The sequence below is a fragment of the Simochromis diagramma genome, unplaced genomic scaffold (assembly GCF_900408965.1).
Source record: "Simochromis diagramma unplaced genomic scaffold, fSimDia1.1 OVJJ01000338.1, whole genome shotgun sequence".
Classification (NCBI taxonomy): domain Eukaryota; kingdom Metazoa; phylum Chordata; class Actinopteri; order Cichliformes; family Cichlidae; genus Simochromis; species Simochromis diagramma.
This window is the reverse complement of record NW_024387088.1, coordinates 400,446-418,266: the sequence shown is the minus strand read 5'-3', so window position 1 is coordinate 418,266 and position 17,821 is coordinate 400,446. Positions and strand designations below refer to the sequence as shown.

At 40.3% G+C, this 17,821-nt stretch overlaps 1 protein-coding gene across 1 annotated transcript; it reads left to right on the top strand.

Annotated features, from left to right (window-relative positions):
• The first annotated feature begins 4,414 nt into the window (after window positions 1-4,414).
• Window positions 4,415-17,627, top strand: LOC120742716 (endonuclease domain-containing 1 protein-like). Its single transcript, XM_040046155.1, has 3 exons — window positions 4,415-4,605; window positions 15,928-16,269; window positions 16,644-17,627. The coding sequence occupies exons 1-3, from the start codon at window positions 4,591-4,593 to the stop codon at window positions 17,262-17,264; spliced, it is 978 nt and encodes a 325-aa protein (XP_039902089.1). The 5' UTR covers window positions 4,415-4,590; the 3' UTR covers window positions 17,265-17,627.
• Window positions 17,628-17,821: the final 194 nt, after the last annotated feature.

Here is a 17,821-nt window from a genome sequence, read left to right as displayed (position 1 = left end):
TAATCCACAACATCTTTATTATCTTCACCTGTGTCTTGTGTCCAATCAATCCTCCCCATCGTGCTCTGGTTCTGCACGCTTTTTGTATCAGTTTGCCTTTTGTGCAACGTTTTGAACGTGAGCAGAAATGTTACTAATAAACATTATAAATTCAGGATTTTCTAAATCAAACGTCAGTGACTATCACTGATGAGAATGGTATGTACCTGCAAGGTACTTACAGTCATACTGTAATCTCTGGAAAACCTGAGCAGTAGTGATAATTAAGCAAGAAAAATTACGACTGATTATTTTGAAGTGATTCTGAATGCCTGAAAGGTTCACTGAAACATACTGTAGTCGTCGTTTTGCTGAATTTCTTAACCGATGCAGATGCAAGATACAAATTGGAGATTAACAATTCATAAGAATATAACTTCATATAGGTGGGATTCCACCTCTACATTTTATGGTAGCTTTATATGACTCACAGTTCAAGTGGCTTACTGGGCTTAAGCCCGGGTTGTTTTTTTCAGAAGCCCGGGGTCTTTTGGAGTGTAATTTTTTCATAGTTAGATGCCTGGCTGACAACTGTATAAAACAAAAACTACACACAATATTTGAAGCACATACTGCACGACTGTGTGTAAATCCCCCCTAATGTTGGTATGATCCGAGCTCAGACACTAAGCCACTGAGCGAAGGGGTGGGGGAGCTGCTGCCTGCCACTGCACTGTTGGAGAAACGCAGCCAGGCAGACAGAGGAGAACTGAAGTTCGACCAGGTACCAAAGTAGATCATTCGTACTGTACAAATAATGTAAATATGACGGTGCATCACGAAAGATTGATATCAAACTGATCACTTGACCCATATTACGTTACTTGCTCTTCAAGTGAATCAACAAATGGCGAAATGAAAATCCAAACAACAACAATGCTGTTTCTTTAGAGAGTCTTAGCTTACATGTGTTTATTTCATATTTTCAGTTGTTTCCCTCCACGGGTAAATAAATCGGTTTCAGTAATGCACTGATATACAAGAATGGACATAAGGAGCTTCTTTCAAAGAAAAAACTCTGGTAGTATTTTATATATTATGCTTTGTATGTTGTTCAGTATATTTCTATGCAAAACAAGAGGAACTTCAATACACAGCAGCGTTGAAACCAGATATTTACATACACTTTATGGAAAACACAAGAACATTTTTTTACTGTACAACATCAATTTAGAGTAAACTTGTTTTGTTTTGGATAAATAAATAAATATTGAAATATCTTTTGAATTAGTTAAATGTCAGAATAAAGAGAGACAGAGCTTCTATTTTTTATCACTTTCATCAAATGTAGGAGTACATGTACACTAAGTTTATTGGTAATTAATAAGAAAACTCCAGACGATTCCATTCTGAGCTGAAGAAGCTTCTGATAGGTTAGTAGAGTCCATGTGAGTAAATTGGTGCCACAGCTGTGGATCCATATAAGGCAAAACACAGAGCCTGTTTCTGTGAAATGGGAAAATCAAGAGATATCAACCAAAACACCAGAAGAAGAATTGTGGAGCTCCATAAGTGTGGCTCAATTTTGAATACAATTTGGTGCCATTTGCAATTAAGAAATACAGATAGTTTCTCTCTTTACTCTTAAAGTTAACAAATATGTTTTTATATTTATCAACCTAAAAAAATAAACATTTAGTCTGATTTGATGTTACAATTAAAAAAGTGTTTGTGTTTTTATCTGAAGAGTTTGTAAATATCTGGTTACAACTGTATATTTGATGATGTTGGTGTTTGGCTTGATTGTCAGCACAAAGAGAGAGAGAGGAACAGAGAGGGAACAAGAGCAGGTGAGACACACATGTTAGTCAAATGGTTGTTTACCAAAAGTATCACCGTATCATAGGTCCTCATGTATCTCGTACCTCTTGTTTCTTTTTAGGTTTGTTACTTTTCAAATTCTATATTTATGAAGTTATGCAGCTTGTTTGCACAACAAGGCTAAATAATTATATAAACTTTTCTCAGTCTAAATATTGTACTTTGGTAGAATTAAAAAAATAAGTGTAGTGCAGGTCTATGATGATTTTTAGTGCTACTATCATCTAGTTCTGATTCTGGTTCTGTCTTGGTTAAACCCTTAGTCCTGATTTTGAACTGTTGTAGTCCTGTTTTAATTCTGGATCAGTTCTGGGTCTGGTTGAATTGGGGTTTAGTCCTCGTGTCTTGATACAGCCCCGACTTTGTTCTGCCTTGCTGCTTAATTAAAAAACTAGTTTAAAGTGTCCTGCAGATGTGATATATATTTTTCCCTATATGAAGTCATTCTTTTTTTGAACAAAACTCAAAACAGAGCCTATTAATCTTTCAGTCATTTCTAACCCACGATAAACACGCTGTTTTTTGATGCACAAAACAGAATGTGCATCAAAATAAACAATTTCCAACAGTGCAATTCGAGTTCTAAGCATCCCAGAAACTATTCAGAAAAGCATAAAGTCAAACATGACTTATAAAAACACCAGTATAGGCTTTTAACGCCTTCAGGTAAAAAACTAAATTTTCCGCGAAAATGACATCACTTCCGGTTTTGGGCAGGAAATGGTGGACATGCAATCGTTAGCGCTGACCTCTGCATCTTTTGCTGTGAAGTACAGCCACACTTTGACCGCTTCGCCTTGGGCGTTTTTAATCTGTAGCTCTGCTCTAAAAGAACGTACGTACCTGGGCCCGCCTACTATCGTATCCGGTGGCACCGGATACTGGTACCCATCCCTACTCCAAAACTCTAGTGCTGCTGCTATCATTTTTACTAATTCAGTGATCCTGCTAACGTTTCAAGGGCTCAGCATATGTTTTTCTTCACACTGTGATATTCAGCATTAGTGAGTATATTTTCTTAATATTAGTTTACTAAAACACCTAATAAGAGGTGTAAACGTGAGCGTGAATGGTTGTCTGTCTTCATATATTAACCCCGTGACAGATTTGTGACCTGTGCACGGCGAACCCCGCCTCTCGTCCTGTGATAGCTCTGATATCCTGAATTGGATGAGCAGAAGACAGTGGATGAATGCACAATTGAAGCACTTTATGTGTTGAGCACTGTTACGCCCCAGTCTAGGGGTACAGGAACGCAACATAAGTTTGAAAAGATTGCCCCGCCCTGGTCCCCAAAACCATACACAGAGGGAAAACCAATTTCTTATTGAATCGTGATTTATTTTTCTACACTGCAAAATGAAGCTCGGGGGTGAACAAAGGCCAAAATAACAAACAAAACAAGCTAAGTCAGGAGGAGGTGCTATCTAAAACCCTATGTGAAATCAAAAACCAAACAAAAGACAAGCGCTACACCTAACTCCCTAACTGAGATAAACAGGAGAAAACAGTGCAAGGGGAAACAATAAGGCAGCTCACCCCTTCTGTTCCAGTGCTATTTACAATGAAAACTAATATACACACTATATACAGAACTCAGAAAGTCGCAAAAGTCACAGGCACAAATGTCACAGGTTTTGGAGGCCAGGGTCAGGTCTGCTGCTGCTGTCAGTGGCTGCCCGGGACAACTGCTGGTGAGGGATTTTGAATGAGACCACATGACCAGGGGACCAAGCAGCAGCCGTCAGCTCATCAATCAGGGACCTGCAAAGACTTAAAGACACAGACAAAGAAAACAGCCACCAAAACAGATTATGGCCAGGGCCATAACAAGCACGTTGTCACGTTGATGGAAACATCGGGTCGGTTGGGCGCTCGGTGCTTTGCTCGTGGAGTAAAAGAGCCAAGCATTGTACCTTGAGAGTAGCAGAAGTATTATAGTTGTTTTGATAAACAGTCATAGTACATTATATGGATTGCATGGATTTTATGCAATAATACTGTAGAGAATCATTACACACAGCCTTCAGAAACTATCATGTAATTTGCAACCAACACATTTTACAACTTGAATCACTTCAGTGAACATAAAGCTCTTATTTACACACCTGTCTATAAATTCCTCAGTAATATTGTAAAAAACCCAAAAAGAACCTTTCTATGTGAAAAATATTTCCTTAACCCGTTTCTAATTATGCCATTTTAAGAGTCATCAGTCTGTTCATATTTTTTATGCATGCTGTGGATCCAGCTGTATAAATAATGTGTAACTTCCTCTGAAAAAATAACTAAAAATGAATTTACTTAACCTAAACAAAAGAACACAACTAAAAAAAGGGAGTAAAAGTAGACCTTTTTCACTGGCAGCTTGACCTCATTAATGCCTGTGGCTTTTCTAGCCAATTTTTTTTTCCTTCTTTTTAAATCTAAATCTTTGTCAAAAAAGTCTCACGAAACATCTTGTCAGCTGTGAAGCTCTTTTATACAGTAACACACCGCTTATGACTTTGCATTTTATGTTTTGTTGAGCTGCATGTCCAGATTTTGCTCTTCTGCGCCCTCTGGTGGTGAAGTATAGAGGGTTCAGTTGTTTGCAGGTTGGATCTCCACCCGGCCACTTTATGCTGGCACACATGGTGTCTGCATGCTGCAGCTCGTGGAGAAAATATCGTTCAAAAAGAAGAAATAAGTGAGAAAGAAGGCCATAAAGGACTATTTAGCCCCTCTTGGATGTCAGCTCACGAGGTTTGTGTATTTTAAGTGTTTTATTTTCTGTATTTAAGGACTTTTGATTGATTGACACTAAGTACAAGAGTGCATTTTGATCTTTTGTTTTATTGTTTTTGAGTAGTTCTCACGGGTTGTCAAGACCAGAATGAAGCCTGTTTTATAACTCTACCCTCAAGTGTTGTGTGCCCAATCATTAACAAAAGTGACTAATGACTCATACGTTCTATAAACAAATCTAAATAACTCTGAAATTTCTGGTGTTCTTTGTAGAACTGCTAAATCTAAAATTCAGAATAACAGTCACAAGTTTTATTTACAAAAACACCATGTTGAGCTATATTAAGTGCAGGAGCAAGGGAAGGAAGGGAAAAACACACTCCACTCTTCAGACACTCACGATCTCTCTCCACACCACCCTGCCAGACTTCAGGGAAACGGTTCAGGAAACAGGGACAGGTCAAGGGAATCTATTTAATCTCAATCAGAATGGGCTAGAACATCGACTCTCTGGTGAGTCCCTTGCATATTTTTAAACCCAGCCCCCTCCCCAAAATCTAATCCTGTGTGTAAATATATCTGGAAGCATCTCAATTGCTTTGGACTCTCTTATGTAGGCTTTGCATAAAAACACGTAGAACTTGAACACACTCCATCACACCTTTTACTGAGTGTATCACAGACTACATAACTTTCTGCACCGACTCCATTGTTCCAGCTCAGACTGTTCATTGTTACCCAAATAACAAGCCGTGGGTGACTAAGGACATCAAAGCCCTCCTCAACAACAAGAAGAGGGCTTTCAGAGGGGGCAACAAAGAGGAGGTGAGGAAGATCCAGGTGTTACTAAAGGACAAGATCAGAGAGGCTAAGGACAATTACAGGAGGAAGCTGGAGTGGAAACTCCAGCAGAACAGCATGAGAGAGGTGTGGAGGGGCATGAAGACCATCACTGGATTCAGGCCAACCAACAGCAGGGGAGCTGAGGGAGGTGAGAATAGAGCCAATGAGTTGAATCTGTTTTTCAATAGATTCGACACCACAGTGTCTGCTCCCACCCCCACAACCTCACCTGTAGTCAGCCTGGAATCCAGAGCCACACCACTGTGCCAGCCTCTCTCTTCACATGTTGCCTCCCTTGAGATTCCTGACACCCCTCCCCCACCCATCACCTTCACTCAATACCAGGTTGAGATGCAAATGAGGAGACTTCACTCAGGCAAGTCTGCTGGACCAGATGGAGTGAGTCCCCTTGTCCTCAAGACCTGTGCCCCCCAGCTGAGTGGAGTCTTTCATAAACTGTTTATGCTGAGTCTGAGTCTGCAGAGGGTCCCAGTGATGTGGAAGACATCATGCCTCGTCCCTGTACCAAAGACTCCACGTCCCAGTGGCCCCCAGGATTACAGGCCCGTGGCACTGACCTCCCACATCATGAAGACCCTGGAAAGGCTCATCCTGGACCAGCTGCGACCCATTGTAAGACCACATCTGGATCCCCTTCAGTTCGCTTATCAGCCTCGTCTCGGAACTGAGGACGCCATCATCTACCTGCTCAATCGTGTCTACACCCATCTGGACCAGCCGGCGAGCACTGTGAGGGTCATGTTTTTTGACTTTTCCAGTGCTTTCAACACCATCAGGCCGACCCTCCTGGGTGATAAGTTAGCAGCGATGCAGGTGGATGCTTCTCTGGTGTCCTGGATTGTTGATTACCTGACAGGAAGACCACAATATGTACGTCTCCCACAGTGTGTGTCTGACAAGGTGATCAGCAACACAGGGGCACCACAGGGGACTGTCCTCTCCCCCTTCCTCTTCACCCTCTACACCACAGACTTCAGCCACTGCACAGAGACCTGCCATCTTCAGAAGTTTTCTGATGACTCTGCGGTGGTTGGATGCATCAGCAGGGATGATGAGACAGAGTACCGGGCTGTGGTCGACTCCTTTGTCACGTGGTGTGAGCAGAATCATCTGCAGCTCAACGTGGCAAAGACCAAGGAACTGATCGTGGACTTCAGGAAGACCAGGAAACACTTGACCCCTGTTTCAATCCAGGGGGTCAGTGTTGACATCGTGGAGGACTATAAATACCTTGGAGTACACATTGACAATAAACTGGACTGGGCTAAAAACACCACAGCACTTTACAGGAAGGGCCAGAGTCGTCTCTATTTTTGAGGCGACTGAGGTCCTTCAACATATGCCAGAAAATGCTGAGGATTTTCTATGAGTCTGTTGTGGCCAGTGCGATCCTCTATGCTGTTGCATGCTGGGGGAGCAGGCTGAGGGTCGCAGATGCCAACAGACTTAATAAACTAATCCGTAAGGCCAGTAATGTTGTGGGGATGGAGCTGGACTCCCTCAAGGTGGTGTCGGAGAGGCGGATGCTGTCCAAGATAAAGACAATGTTGGATAACACCTCCCACCCACTCCATGACATGCTGGTCAGTCACAGGAGCTCGTTCAGTGAGAGACTGAGATTACCGAAAAGCACCACTGAACGACACAGGAAATCTTTCCTGCCTGTGGCTCCCTGTACAACGCATCCACTTAACACACTGTTTGCTGCTACAACTACACATGTTTCTTTTCCAACTATTTATTTATGAGTGAAGTATGTATGTGTATATATGTATATATTGTACTATTCTTAGTTAGTGTATTGTCTGTCTTGTCTTAATGTTGGTTTAAAATGGAGCACTGTAACAAAAAATAATTTCCCCCAGGGATTAATAAAGTATTCTGATTCTGATTCTGATTCTTTTATGGTCTATACCCACATACTGAAAAAAACTGATGCCTGAGGACTCGTCAAGCTCCGCATTAACAGGCAGCTATAAATAACTTATACACAAACAACACCAGCCGTCTCTTTTTAATTGCTTAAGCTAAAATTATACTTTGGAGGTGTGCTCGTAAGCAAAGCTAGATGACCAGCCGAGTTAAAACAACAAAATTACAATCTTTAAACACCTGCAAGTTATAATGAATTACAACGGAGTGCCAAAACCACACAGACACTACAAACAATACATTCAGAGAACTCGAGGGAAGAATCTGTGCTGCAAAAAGCTGAGTCAGGCAACTTATGGACTCCGTTTATTCATGTATGAGTAAGTCAGTGAACTTATGATACCATGTCAACTGATTACTGCACTCCAGTCACAAGAACACTTATAATTCAGATCACAGCAGGTAGACTGAACAGAAAGTCCAGAGGGCAAAATATTAAGTGATTTCAGTTTTCTATAAAGGTTATGACAAACTTCAGACATTTAGTTTTATTCCAAATACATTTTCAACAGTATCAACAGTTTGATGTGCATACATGCAAAACAACGATTCATAGTAATAGTAGCCAAAGAGTGTGTCAGATTTGTCTGATTTCATGTTTTACTGGTGGGTTTGTGTGCGGACATACTTCGTCGATCTGTCTTTCCCATACAAAAGCTGTGTCTGCCATTTCTGAGAGTTAACACTCCAGGTGTGGGCTGCGATAAGTGGGCCCCACCATGGCTCCACAGTGCGGGACCCACAAGTTAGAAAACGTTTGTTTGTTGCTAGGTCTGTGGCATCTTTTCAAATTGCATGTCACTTAAAAAACGTTACTCCAATTTTGCTCGCTTCTCTTTTGCAGAGCTAACTAGATGCTAAATACTCAGAATGAATAAGTTGTCCTAACATAGTTATCTTAAGTAAGCTTTACTTAGTTTTTTAGGCAAAGAATTTCCATATTTTCTTTAAGTTCTGGGAACTACCGTATTTTCGGACCATAAGGCGCACCGGATTATAAGGCGCACTAAGCGAAACAAAACTCATTCTTCTTGCTTCCTCCACTTCCGTCCCATTGATTCATTAATGCTGAATTCTCTCGCAGCTGCTCTATTCCCATGTTCTACTGCATGACTGACAGCCTTGAGTTTGAAATCTGCTTTGTAAGCATGTCTCTTAAGAGGTGCCATTTTGGGATTGTTATACACAGACAATACGGTAATATTATGTTGAAGCACAGTGTCACGGTCTGGCTGGCAGAGCGCGAGCTCCTCCCGCTCGCTGAGCTCCCGCTGGGGCTCGCTGAGCTCCAGCTCTGGCGCGGGCCCCTCCGGCTCGCCGCGCTCCTCTGGCTTGCCGGGCTCCTCCGGCTCTCCGGGCTCCTCAGCTGGCAGCGCTGGCTCCTCTGGCTCGCCGGGCTCCTCAGCTGGCGGTGCGGGCTCCTCCCGCTCTCCGAGCTCCGGCTGTGCTGAATGAGGCGACGCTAGTTGTACTGTTGGCCGGCTTGCAGCAGCGTCAGCGGTGTCACCATCCACTGTAAACAAAAAAGCAGATGGGGTGAGACATGAAAAAGTGTCCTTGTTACTCACCACAGCCGGCTCTTGAGATGTCCGGGAGGTCGGCTGCGGTGAGGAACGCCGGCGGCGCGAACGTCGTTTCCGGGTAGACGTCGGGGCCGGCGTGTCAGGCTGAAGAACTTCAGGCTGGCCGAGTGGGGGGGCAGCCTGGATCGGAGAGTGGAGGTGAAGGGTGTTGAGCAGGAAATCCGCCACAATCGGAAAAAGATTGTCCAACACCCAGGGAAAACAAGTCAGTGTTTCCTGCAACCGCTTCTCCACAGCGCAACGTAAAACCTCCGCGTGCGCTTCCAGCCACAGGTCACACAGACGATTTACTTTGTCTGTCACCTCCCTCCTGAACCTCTCCGAAAAGTCCGCTGGGTCCATCTGGCAGGATCGTTCTGTCATGGTCTGGCTGGCAGACCGTGGGGGATGTTGGAGAAAGGACCCAAATGCTGGACTTAGTGGAATGAGCAGTGCATTTATTTACAGTGGGGGTAAATGTACACCACGTAATAAGTCTCCAGAGTGCTCCCTCGACTCCTGTGTTGTGCCTTCTCCCAAGTGCTGGTATTTCGTGCTCTCTGCTCCCGTGCCTACGCACACCCGGTGCGTCCTGCAGTCCCGTGTTCCGCTCTCCTGAGGAAAAAACAACAGACGCAGCCGTTATGGCACCAACTCCAGCAGGTATACACTTAACAGTACTTGAGACACTGACATGGAGTCTAACTCAACGATCCTGCGCCGGAGGAAGCTCCATCGCTCTGTTAAGTAGCTCCCCCGACGAGCCTGATCAGAAGCAGGTGTGGGAACCTAGGCGTGACCAGCAGCTGGCAGGGCCACACCCATCAGGCCTGCAGGTGGCTGTCCTTCATCCTCCAGCCACACACACACGTACACACACCAGCATGGAACACAAGAGCACAGTGCAGCAAACATACATCCAATAATAATAATAATAAAGGTCCACACTGTTCACGGACACCGAGTCCCCGGAACCGGGTCCGTGACACACAGTACGTATTACTCCACAAGGCTCCTGACTATGGTAGCCGTAATGTTCTGACAATCTATCAAGCGGTGCGGCTTGGTAGCTTACCAAAGTTGTACTAAAACATTTTGACAGGTTTGTCAAATAACATAAAATAAAATAGCACACGGTTTCTTTCACTTGTTTTTATGCAAAATCCTCTGGTGACTGATACATGAAAAGGACTGCCTTCCACGTTACTGTTTAGGCTGAAATCATGGTGAGCCTAAACAGTATGATGTATGTATGTAACAGTATGACATGATGATGTTTGAAGGCTCATCATATTGTCATTTTTCTCTTGTTCTAACTTCTTGACAACCAAATGGAATTTCAAATATAACAATTAAAATCAGTTTTAAATACACTGTCTTTGATTTTGTTGAAACATGTCTCTCAAGTCTCTTAATGTCAACAAGTTTTTAACCCAATATAATAATTTTAAAGAATACTAATTATTCACTACAAGTTATGTCCCACAGCATATGTGCAATCATCTTGCTGAAATATTATTTTTTTTATTATTATTTATAATGTTTATAATCTTTTAAATAAACCTTAATTATGTCTAAGGGAAAACAAACATAATTTTAACAATAATTACTGTTCTACAAGTATTATAGCCATTGTAATTATACACATGTGGGATATAAACCATTCATATTTGTCATGACTATGTGCAGGCAGGAAGGAAAAGGATCCAATATGCAGACTCACAGAGGCAGAACTCAAAAACCACAGCTTTATTGCTGGCAAAAGACAAAACAAAACTGAAACTGGGACAGCTAGAGACTGTGGATGAAAACAGAGCACACAGGCAAGTATGAGGGACGACGTGACAACGAGCAGGGACACACGCAGACACTAAATACAGAAGAGGAACAGGGCAAAGAGCAGACACCTGGGAAACACGGCTGACACTAATCACACAGACTAGACGGGGGAGAGCAAACAGAACATCACGCACACAGACCGAAGACTATCAAAGTAAAACTGTAAGTACACTGTGAAGGAAAAAAATGTCCATCCCGGTTTTCCTTCCAAGGCACGAGCACCGATAAGCAGAGTTCTGTCCTTTCCTTCTAAGATTCCTAATTATTTAAAGTAACACTCAGGTATGCCATTCAGCGTGTTAGTACGAGCTCGGGAGCAGCTTGGGAGAACAAGAAAACAGAGACTGCTTTAGGTTGCCTTCCCAATCGACTCAAAGGTTTATTAAGTATACAACAGCTTATATAGAGAAAAAAAGGTTCGTGTGTCAGCTTTCCCAGTTCAAACCGGTACAGACCAAATAAGGAAACGTCTTCCTGCCTTGTGAGCAGAGAAGTATCCTTTGTATAGTTTATCAGTTCAGCTACAATTTATGATCATCCCAGCAAAATACACTCCTAGACATAGAATACAGAGTTCTTTCATTAGTGAATTCTGAAACAAACCACCTGGCCTTTAACGAGCCTTTTCTAAAGAATAAGGAAGGGAGGATGGGAGTAAGGAAGTGGTCTCGTCTCTGTGGTGTTTTCGACCTTGGGGTACCAGCCTGTGAGTCTTACACATTAATTCTTGGGTCACAGAGAAAGAGAAAAACAACTAGTAAATGGGCCTTATTGAGTAACAGTTTCATGTATGATATCACTATAAAACAATATCCTGTAAATGCTACCATGGTATCAAAATATCACAACACACTGAATTTTACAGACTCAGACCCACAAGTAGACACTATGACAACACGGACATGACAACAGAGGGAACACAGACACATGGGACCAGGGTAGGCACAGGACAGAGGGGCTAAAAATACAAACAGAAACCAAAATCACAGGAAACTCAAGATACTGGGTCAAAATGACCCCGAAATGTGACAATATTACCATAATCCATTTATGGCTACACACATTTTGACTGGTGTAAAAGTGGTCAAATCAAAAAAGGTTTAGCTTGAACTGAGAAACATAATGTTTCCTTGTTTCTTTTTATTTTGTTTCTTCTGTTGGAAATTGTTTTGGAGTACTTTAAATAGGCCATGCAGAAGCTGAAGGTTTAACATTTTGAATGTACACTTAATTAAGTCATGTTTATAACAATTAATGGTATAACAAAAGTCCATCCAGAAGACTGTAGCACTTACAAAAAAGCATAATGTTTATGCTTGCAATATGACCTTTAGTTTAAAGTCTGCCTTGCGGACCAGTCCTTGTAATATTTTTGTGTTTATTTGTGTTCATTTTTGTTTTTTTACATTTTGATAAGATTTTTATTTAATTTACAGTAAAATAACTCTTCTCCAAAGTTGTTGCTTTTCAAGAGCTTCTTTTGTTTTAAAAGAACTGCAGCTTGAGCTGTGGTCAGTGTTACTGTGGGAAATGATGCATGTGGAAATCTGTCGTCGAGTTCTGATAAAATCTACTCAACACCTCCACTGTGATACACATGGATACAAAAATTACTTCTTTTTTTTTTTTTTTACAAAAACATCTTTGTACTTTCTTTGTAAATCAAAATGAAATCAAAAAGAAATTACAAAGAAAGACAGTTTTCATTTTCACTTTGCATTATATATTTCTACAATTAAGCGTGGAACTAGCATGGTCTAAGGGTATTTATGTCTCTAAAGTTAATCGTCTCAGTTTGTGTCATGGACCCTGAGTCCTCAACACTTTCTATCTCTCTTTTTTGTTATTGTTATGGTCTCAAAGTTTTGGTTTTAAATTTGACTCCTTGTGATGTAACTGGTTTGTAAAAAATTATTTCTGTTGTGTCCCATTTACAGAGTTTTGGTTCATGTTTTTATTCTGATTCTAGCATGTCGAGCTATAGTTTTACTGTATTTTTCATATGTCGTGTCCATCAGCTTTAATAAGCAGACATATGACCTAAATGTACATTACATAACACATGCATAAAAATAGTTTTACTGTATTTGACCTCTTGTTCTTTATTCTGACACAGTTTCTGTTTTGAGTTTCTCACATGCTTAGTTCACTCTGTAATTTCTCTGTCTGTTCCCACATCTCTGATGTCACAGTTTCTTCTGGTCTCTTTTGAGTATTTTTCCCTAAGTTACTTTCTGCTTTGCTTTGAAATTCAGTTTTCTTACTTTTTACTGTTTGTTCTCATCTTTGTCTTGTTCCTAATCAACTCTCCAAGTGTATTTTTATGCTCTACATCTGTTTTCATTTGTTTGGATTTTGGGTCACCATTTAATTTGCAGAAAGATTTGAACATGAGCAGAAAATCTATAAAATTCTACATAAAATTATCTATAAAAGTCCTGCGGTTTAGAAATGAAAACATATGGATGTTTAAGCAGGTTACTTACAGACCTACTCTCATGTTTGGAACCAGGCAAAAACAGAAAGGAAATCACCGCTAAATGTGCGCTGTCTTCTGTCAAGACACCCGTACCTCCTCATGCCACATTCAGGTTTCCACCTCTGTGTTTTTATTGTCAGACTAAAGTAAAGTAGTTTTATATGCTCTCCATCAGGAACCACTTTTTCTTTTTTCTTGTATTGAGATATTTTGATATATTTCTGAAAAATATCTTTTATATATATTGACATTAAAATAACAAGTTTAGTTAATCATCCATATCCTATTTCTTTTGATTTTGATTTTATAAAAATGTGTTATTACAGTAACAAAGTTGCTTTTTAAGAAATACATTTTGTTTTATTTTAAAAGAACTCCAGCAGAAGCTGTGGTCAGTTTTACTAAAAGAAACTATGCATGTGAAAATGTATGACGGGGTTTTGTGGAAACCTACTAGCACTTCCAGTTATCTGGACTCATTGATACAAAAAATTAACTTCCTCCTTCGGCTCAGTTTATATTTGAGGAAGGCACTCCTGGTCTTCACTGGGTGTCTTGTTTCCTCCGCTGTGTGACCCTTTAACAACAGAAGTTCAGCTGGTTTTTACAAACAAGTGGTGGTGAGAATTCTTTCAGTTTATTTTATTAATCTTCTTAATGTCTTTATAATCTGGGTGATTGCAAATTAAAATGGAGAGAAATTACTACATAAACCCTCTTCAAGTTTACTTTCACAGTATGTATGTCTAATATTTACTATTTTATATTTTATGAAACTAATATTTATCAAAGAAAAAGTAACTCATACAGTCCTGTCTGTGGACACTTTCTGTCATGATCTCAAAGTAATGATGTATCTGAGTTAAGAAGTCTCAGTGAATGTAACTGAGCAGTTGTGTGTTAATGTTCTAGATGTTTAAAGTTCTTGATGCCTTATTCAAATCTGACTTCTTGTCATATTGTTGAGTCTTTGATTTCTGTTTTTACTTATTGGTTTTCCATGTAATAAGTTACTGTTTGCAGTATTTTGGATCAAGTTAATATTTTTAGTCTGGCATCTTGAGCTTTAGTTTTACTGTAGTTTTAAAAAATTATTTCAATACAGTGGTCCCTCGTTTATCACCGGAGTTACGTTCTAAAGAAAACCCACGATAGGTGAAATCAGCGAAGTAGTGAGCTTTATATTTTACAATTATTATAGATATTTTAAGGCTGTAAACCCCCTCACTACGCACTTTATACACTTTACTCAGACAGGCATGAACATTTTCACACTTTTTTCTGGTGTTTAAAAACTCTCAAAATTCAAACTTTAATAGAAAAAAAAGTCCAGTATTTTAGAATAAAACCAAAGGTCAAATCCTGTTTTCAGGTAAAGAACATGGAAATAGAGCAGCTGTGAGAGAATTCAACATTAATGAATCCATAGTACGGAAGTAGAGGAAGCAAGAAGAACAAGATGAGTGAAGTTTCAAATATCAGACTGTTTTATTTCATTTAATGTGCCTTATAATCCAAAAAATACGGCAACTTCTACCTTCCTTTAGCATGTCCAGAAGTCCAGCTTTTTGTGCGATGGTTAGCATCTTCCTCTGCCTTTTGGGTGCTACTGCAGGTGCCTTTGACGGTGCAAATCGCTTGGTCGACATTGTTGTGTTTGTTTGGGAGAAAACTTACAAGCATACAGCACAGCACTTCAGAGTCACACTGCTAGAGATCGAAGATTTATGTAAATTTGACAAGCTGAACGCATTCTGTACTGTGCAGGAGACACGGCAAGGAGGGGACTGATTGACAATGGTCTACAGCCAATTAGGACGCGGAACACAATGCGTTGTAAAAAGAAAAAAGCGTGCAAAATTGCACACAAAAACTCTGCGAAACAGCGAAGCCGCGAAAGGTGAAGCGCGTTATAGCAAGGGACCATTTATTTTGAGCCTGTCTTGTTCTTCAGCTTTAGTAAGCAAAACCATCTGATCTGAAAAGACTGTTGTTCCAAATACATTAGATTTGCCAAGAGGCACTCTATAAACTCTCTATGGGCCCAACTTGTTATTTTTTTTTGTTTTCATTTATTTATTTATTCCGATTAATAATTAATAACCATGTATTTTAACAACACTGCAGCTTACAGAGAGTTATGATAAAAACTGTGGAGGAAGTCAGGAGTGGCAGGGAACTATGTGAGAGTGGTGCGGGATATGCACGAGGTCAGTGCAGGCACGACCAATGGGTTGAAGGCCGGGGTTACATCAGGTTTAAGAGAGCCTGGAGAGGTGGAGGTATGCTTGGGAGAGAAGAGGGATGAAATTCAGTAGAAAGAAAACAGAATACGTGTCTGTGAATGACAGGGACATGGGTGTAACAGTGAAGATACAAGGAGCAGAGCTAGTGAAGGTAAACAGTCTACAAGCAAGATGAAGAAGATGATGAAGGCAAGGTGGAGTGGATGGAGAAGGAGGCAGCACTGGAAAGGCTTATAAAATGTTAATGAGGCCAGGGCAAACAGAGAGTTGGTGCAACGGAGGAGGATACTGAGGATAGGGTGAGATGAAAAAAGACGATCTGCACTGGCAAACCATAAAGGGAGCAGCTAAAGGAAAATAATTGTTTCCCTTTAAGAGTAATATTTTAGAATTGTTTTTGTTATTTTCCTCTGAACAGATGATGAAGTGTTTGCCGATGTCATTACCGAAGCACCTCCTGCCCCTTGCTGCTTTCCTCCTTCTGTCCATCTTTCCCACTGAAACTAAAGTGGTGGCATCAGTGGAAGACTGTAAGGAGTTTTTTCTTCAGCAAACTCCACCACACATCCCAGGAATTTTGGAGGGAGGGATCATCCTGGACCAAAACAGATACAAACTGATTCGCCAGACATTAAATAACACCAGAACATTCGTGACGCTGTACGACACCCAGAACAAGATTCCAGTTTTTTCTGCTGCAAAGTACAGAGGGGGAGCTGGAGGCAAGAGGCCCAAGAATAAATGGATGATCGAACCACAGGTATCAGTAGCAGTAACACATAATAGTTACCAGTAAAACTAACAATTAATTTTAGACTAAAATAAAATATTATGAGAGTGTAGTCCTACTTACATGCTATAATTGTAGCTAATCAGGAATCTACAGATATTTTCCATTACATTGTGATATTCAGAATTGTTCAATGTATTTTCCTAAAGACGTCCTTAATCCTACATTAAATGAGTTTGGCTAAAATTAGCTTAAATTGTGTCAATCCAAGTTTGCTCAGTAAATGAAAACAAGCATTATCAGCCTCTTTTCTTTTCTTTAAATGAAAATATTAACTGCGCAGTTAATTTATTTATCAGTAACCATACATTCATCACTATTTTACCCTTTTTACATTTTGACAGCTTGAAAACATACGAGACAAAGGCATTATGAGAAAATCAAACAAAAACATCATCTACAACTACCAGGCTGGAAATGAAGATTTCAAAAACAACCAAGGGTTTGACAGAGGACATTTATTCCCAAACTCATACGGATCCACTCTTATTGAAAAAAGGTCGACTTTTACACTGACTAACATTGTTCCACAAATAGGTAATTTCAACCAGGGAAGCTGGAATAGAATGGAAAACTGTGTCAAATGTGTTTTGAATGAATATTGCCTTAACAACAATGAAAAAATAGAAGGCTTTGTAGTTACTGGAGCACTGCCCAGCAACAATAGTCTCAATAACAAGATCAATATTCCTTCAGTGCTCTGGTCGGCATTCTGCTGCTACAGTCACAGGCAGAACAGCTGGCTGGCAAGTGCACACTGGGGCGAGAATGTGGCCGATGGCCCTAAATACCTGCAGACCCAGACCTTAACAGAACTCCACAGAACCCTGGGAAGTGAACCATTTCATCAAACACAATGTCCTCTTCACACCACTGCCACTCACTTGTACTCAGACCTCTCCTCTAACTGCAATTGCTCACCCACATCAAGTACATCTTCTCCTACAACCACTGCTATCCCTTGAAGTCCAATATCTGTGTCTTCCACTTCTAAAGCTAATGCAGCAGCCCCTCCCAGTGCCAGTACTGGTCTTTCACACTTCTAGTCCTGCATCTGACCATATTACTACCACAGTGTCCCACATCTACTACCAAATATTATAACAATACCATAAAAGCAATTATTCATAAAAAAGCAATTCTTTGCCCTCAGTGAATGAGAAGCAGTACATCTGGGTGAAATACAACTGAAATGTATAAAAACTAGCTTATTTATTCAAATAAAAAATCATTAAGGAAAGTATGCTCAATATAAATGAATGTACAACAATCCAGTAAATGTCTTTTGATTAAATTCCATTAAATTTAATTGTACTTATGTGACAAGGTTTCATGGGAAATATATTAAACAAAATTATTGTTATAACAAGTAATTTTCACTCATTGGTACTTGATTCTGATGTATATTTGTCTCATCTTAATTGACAATAAGTGTAAAAATAATTGTTTTTGTGATTTGTTTTGTCTTTAAAATCTTCTGCTTATGATAATTTATTAGCAGTTCCAAACTAACTTACAGACT

Coding starts and splice junctions, on each gene's coding strand:
- LOC120742716 (XM_040046155.1), top strand. Junction 16,270..16,643: donor AATGGATGATCGAACCACAG/GTATCAGTAGCA, acceptor ACATTTTGACAG/CTTGAAAACATACGAGACAA.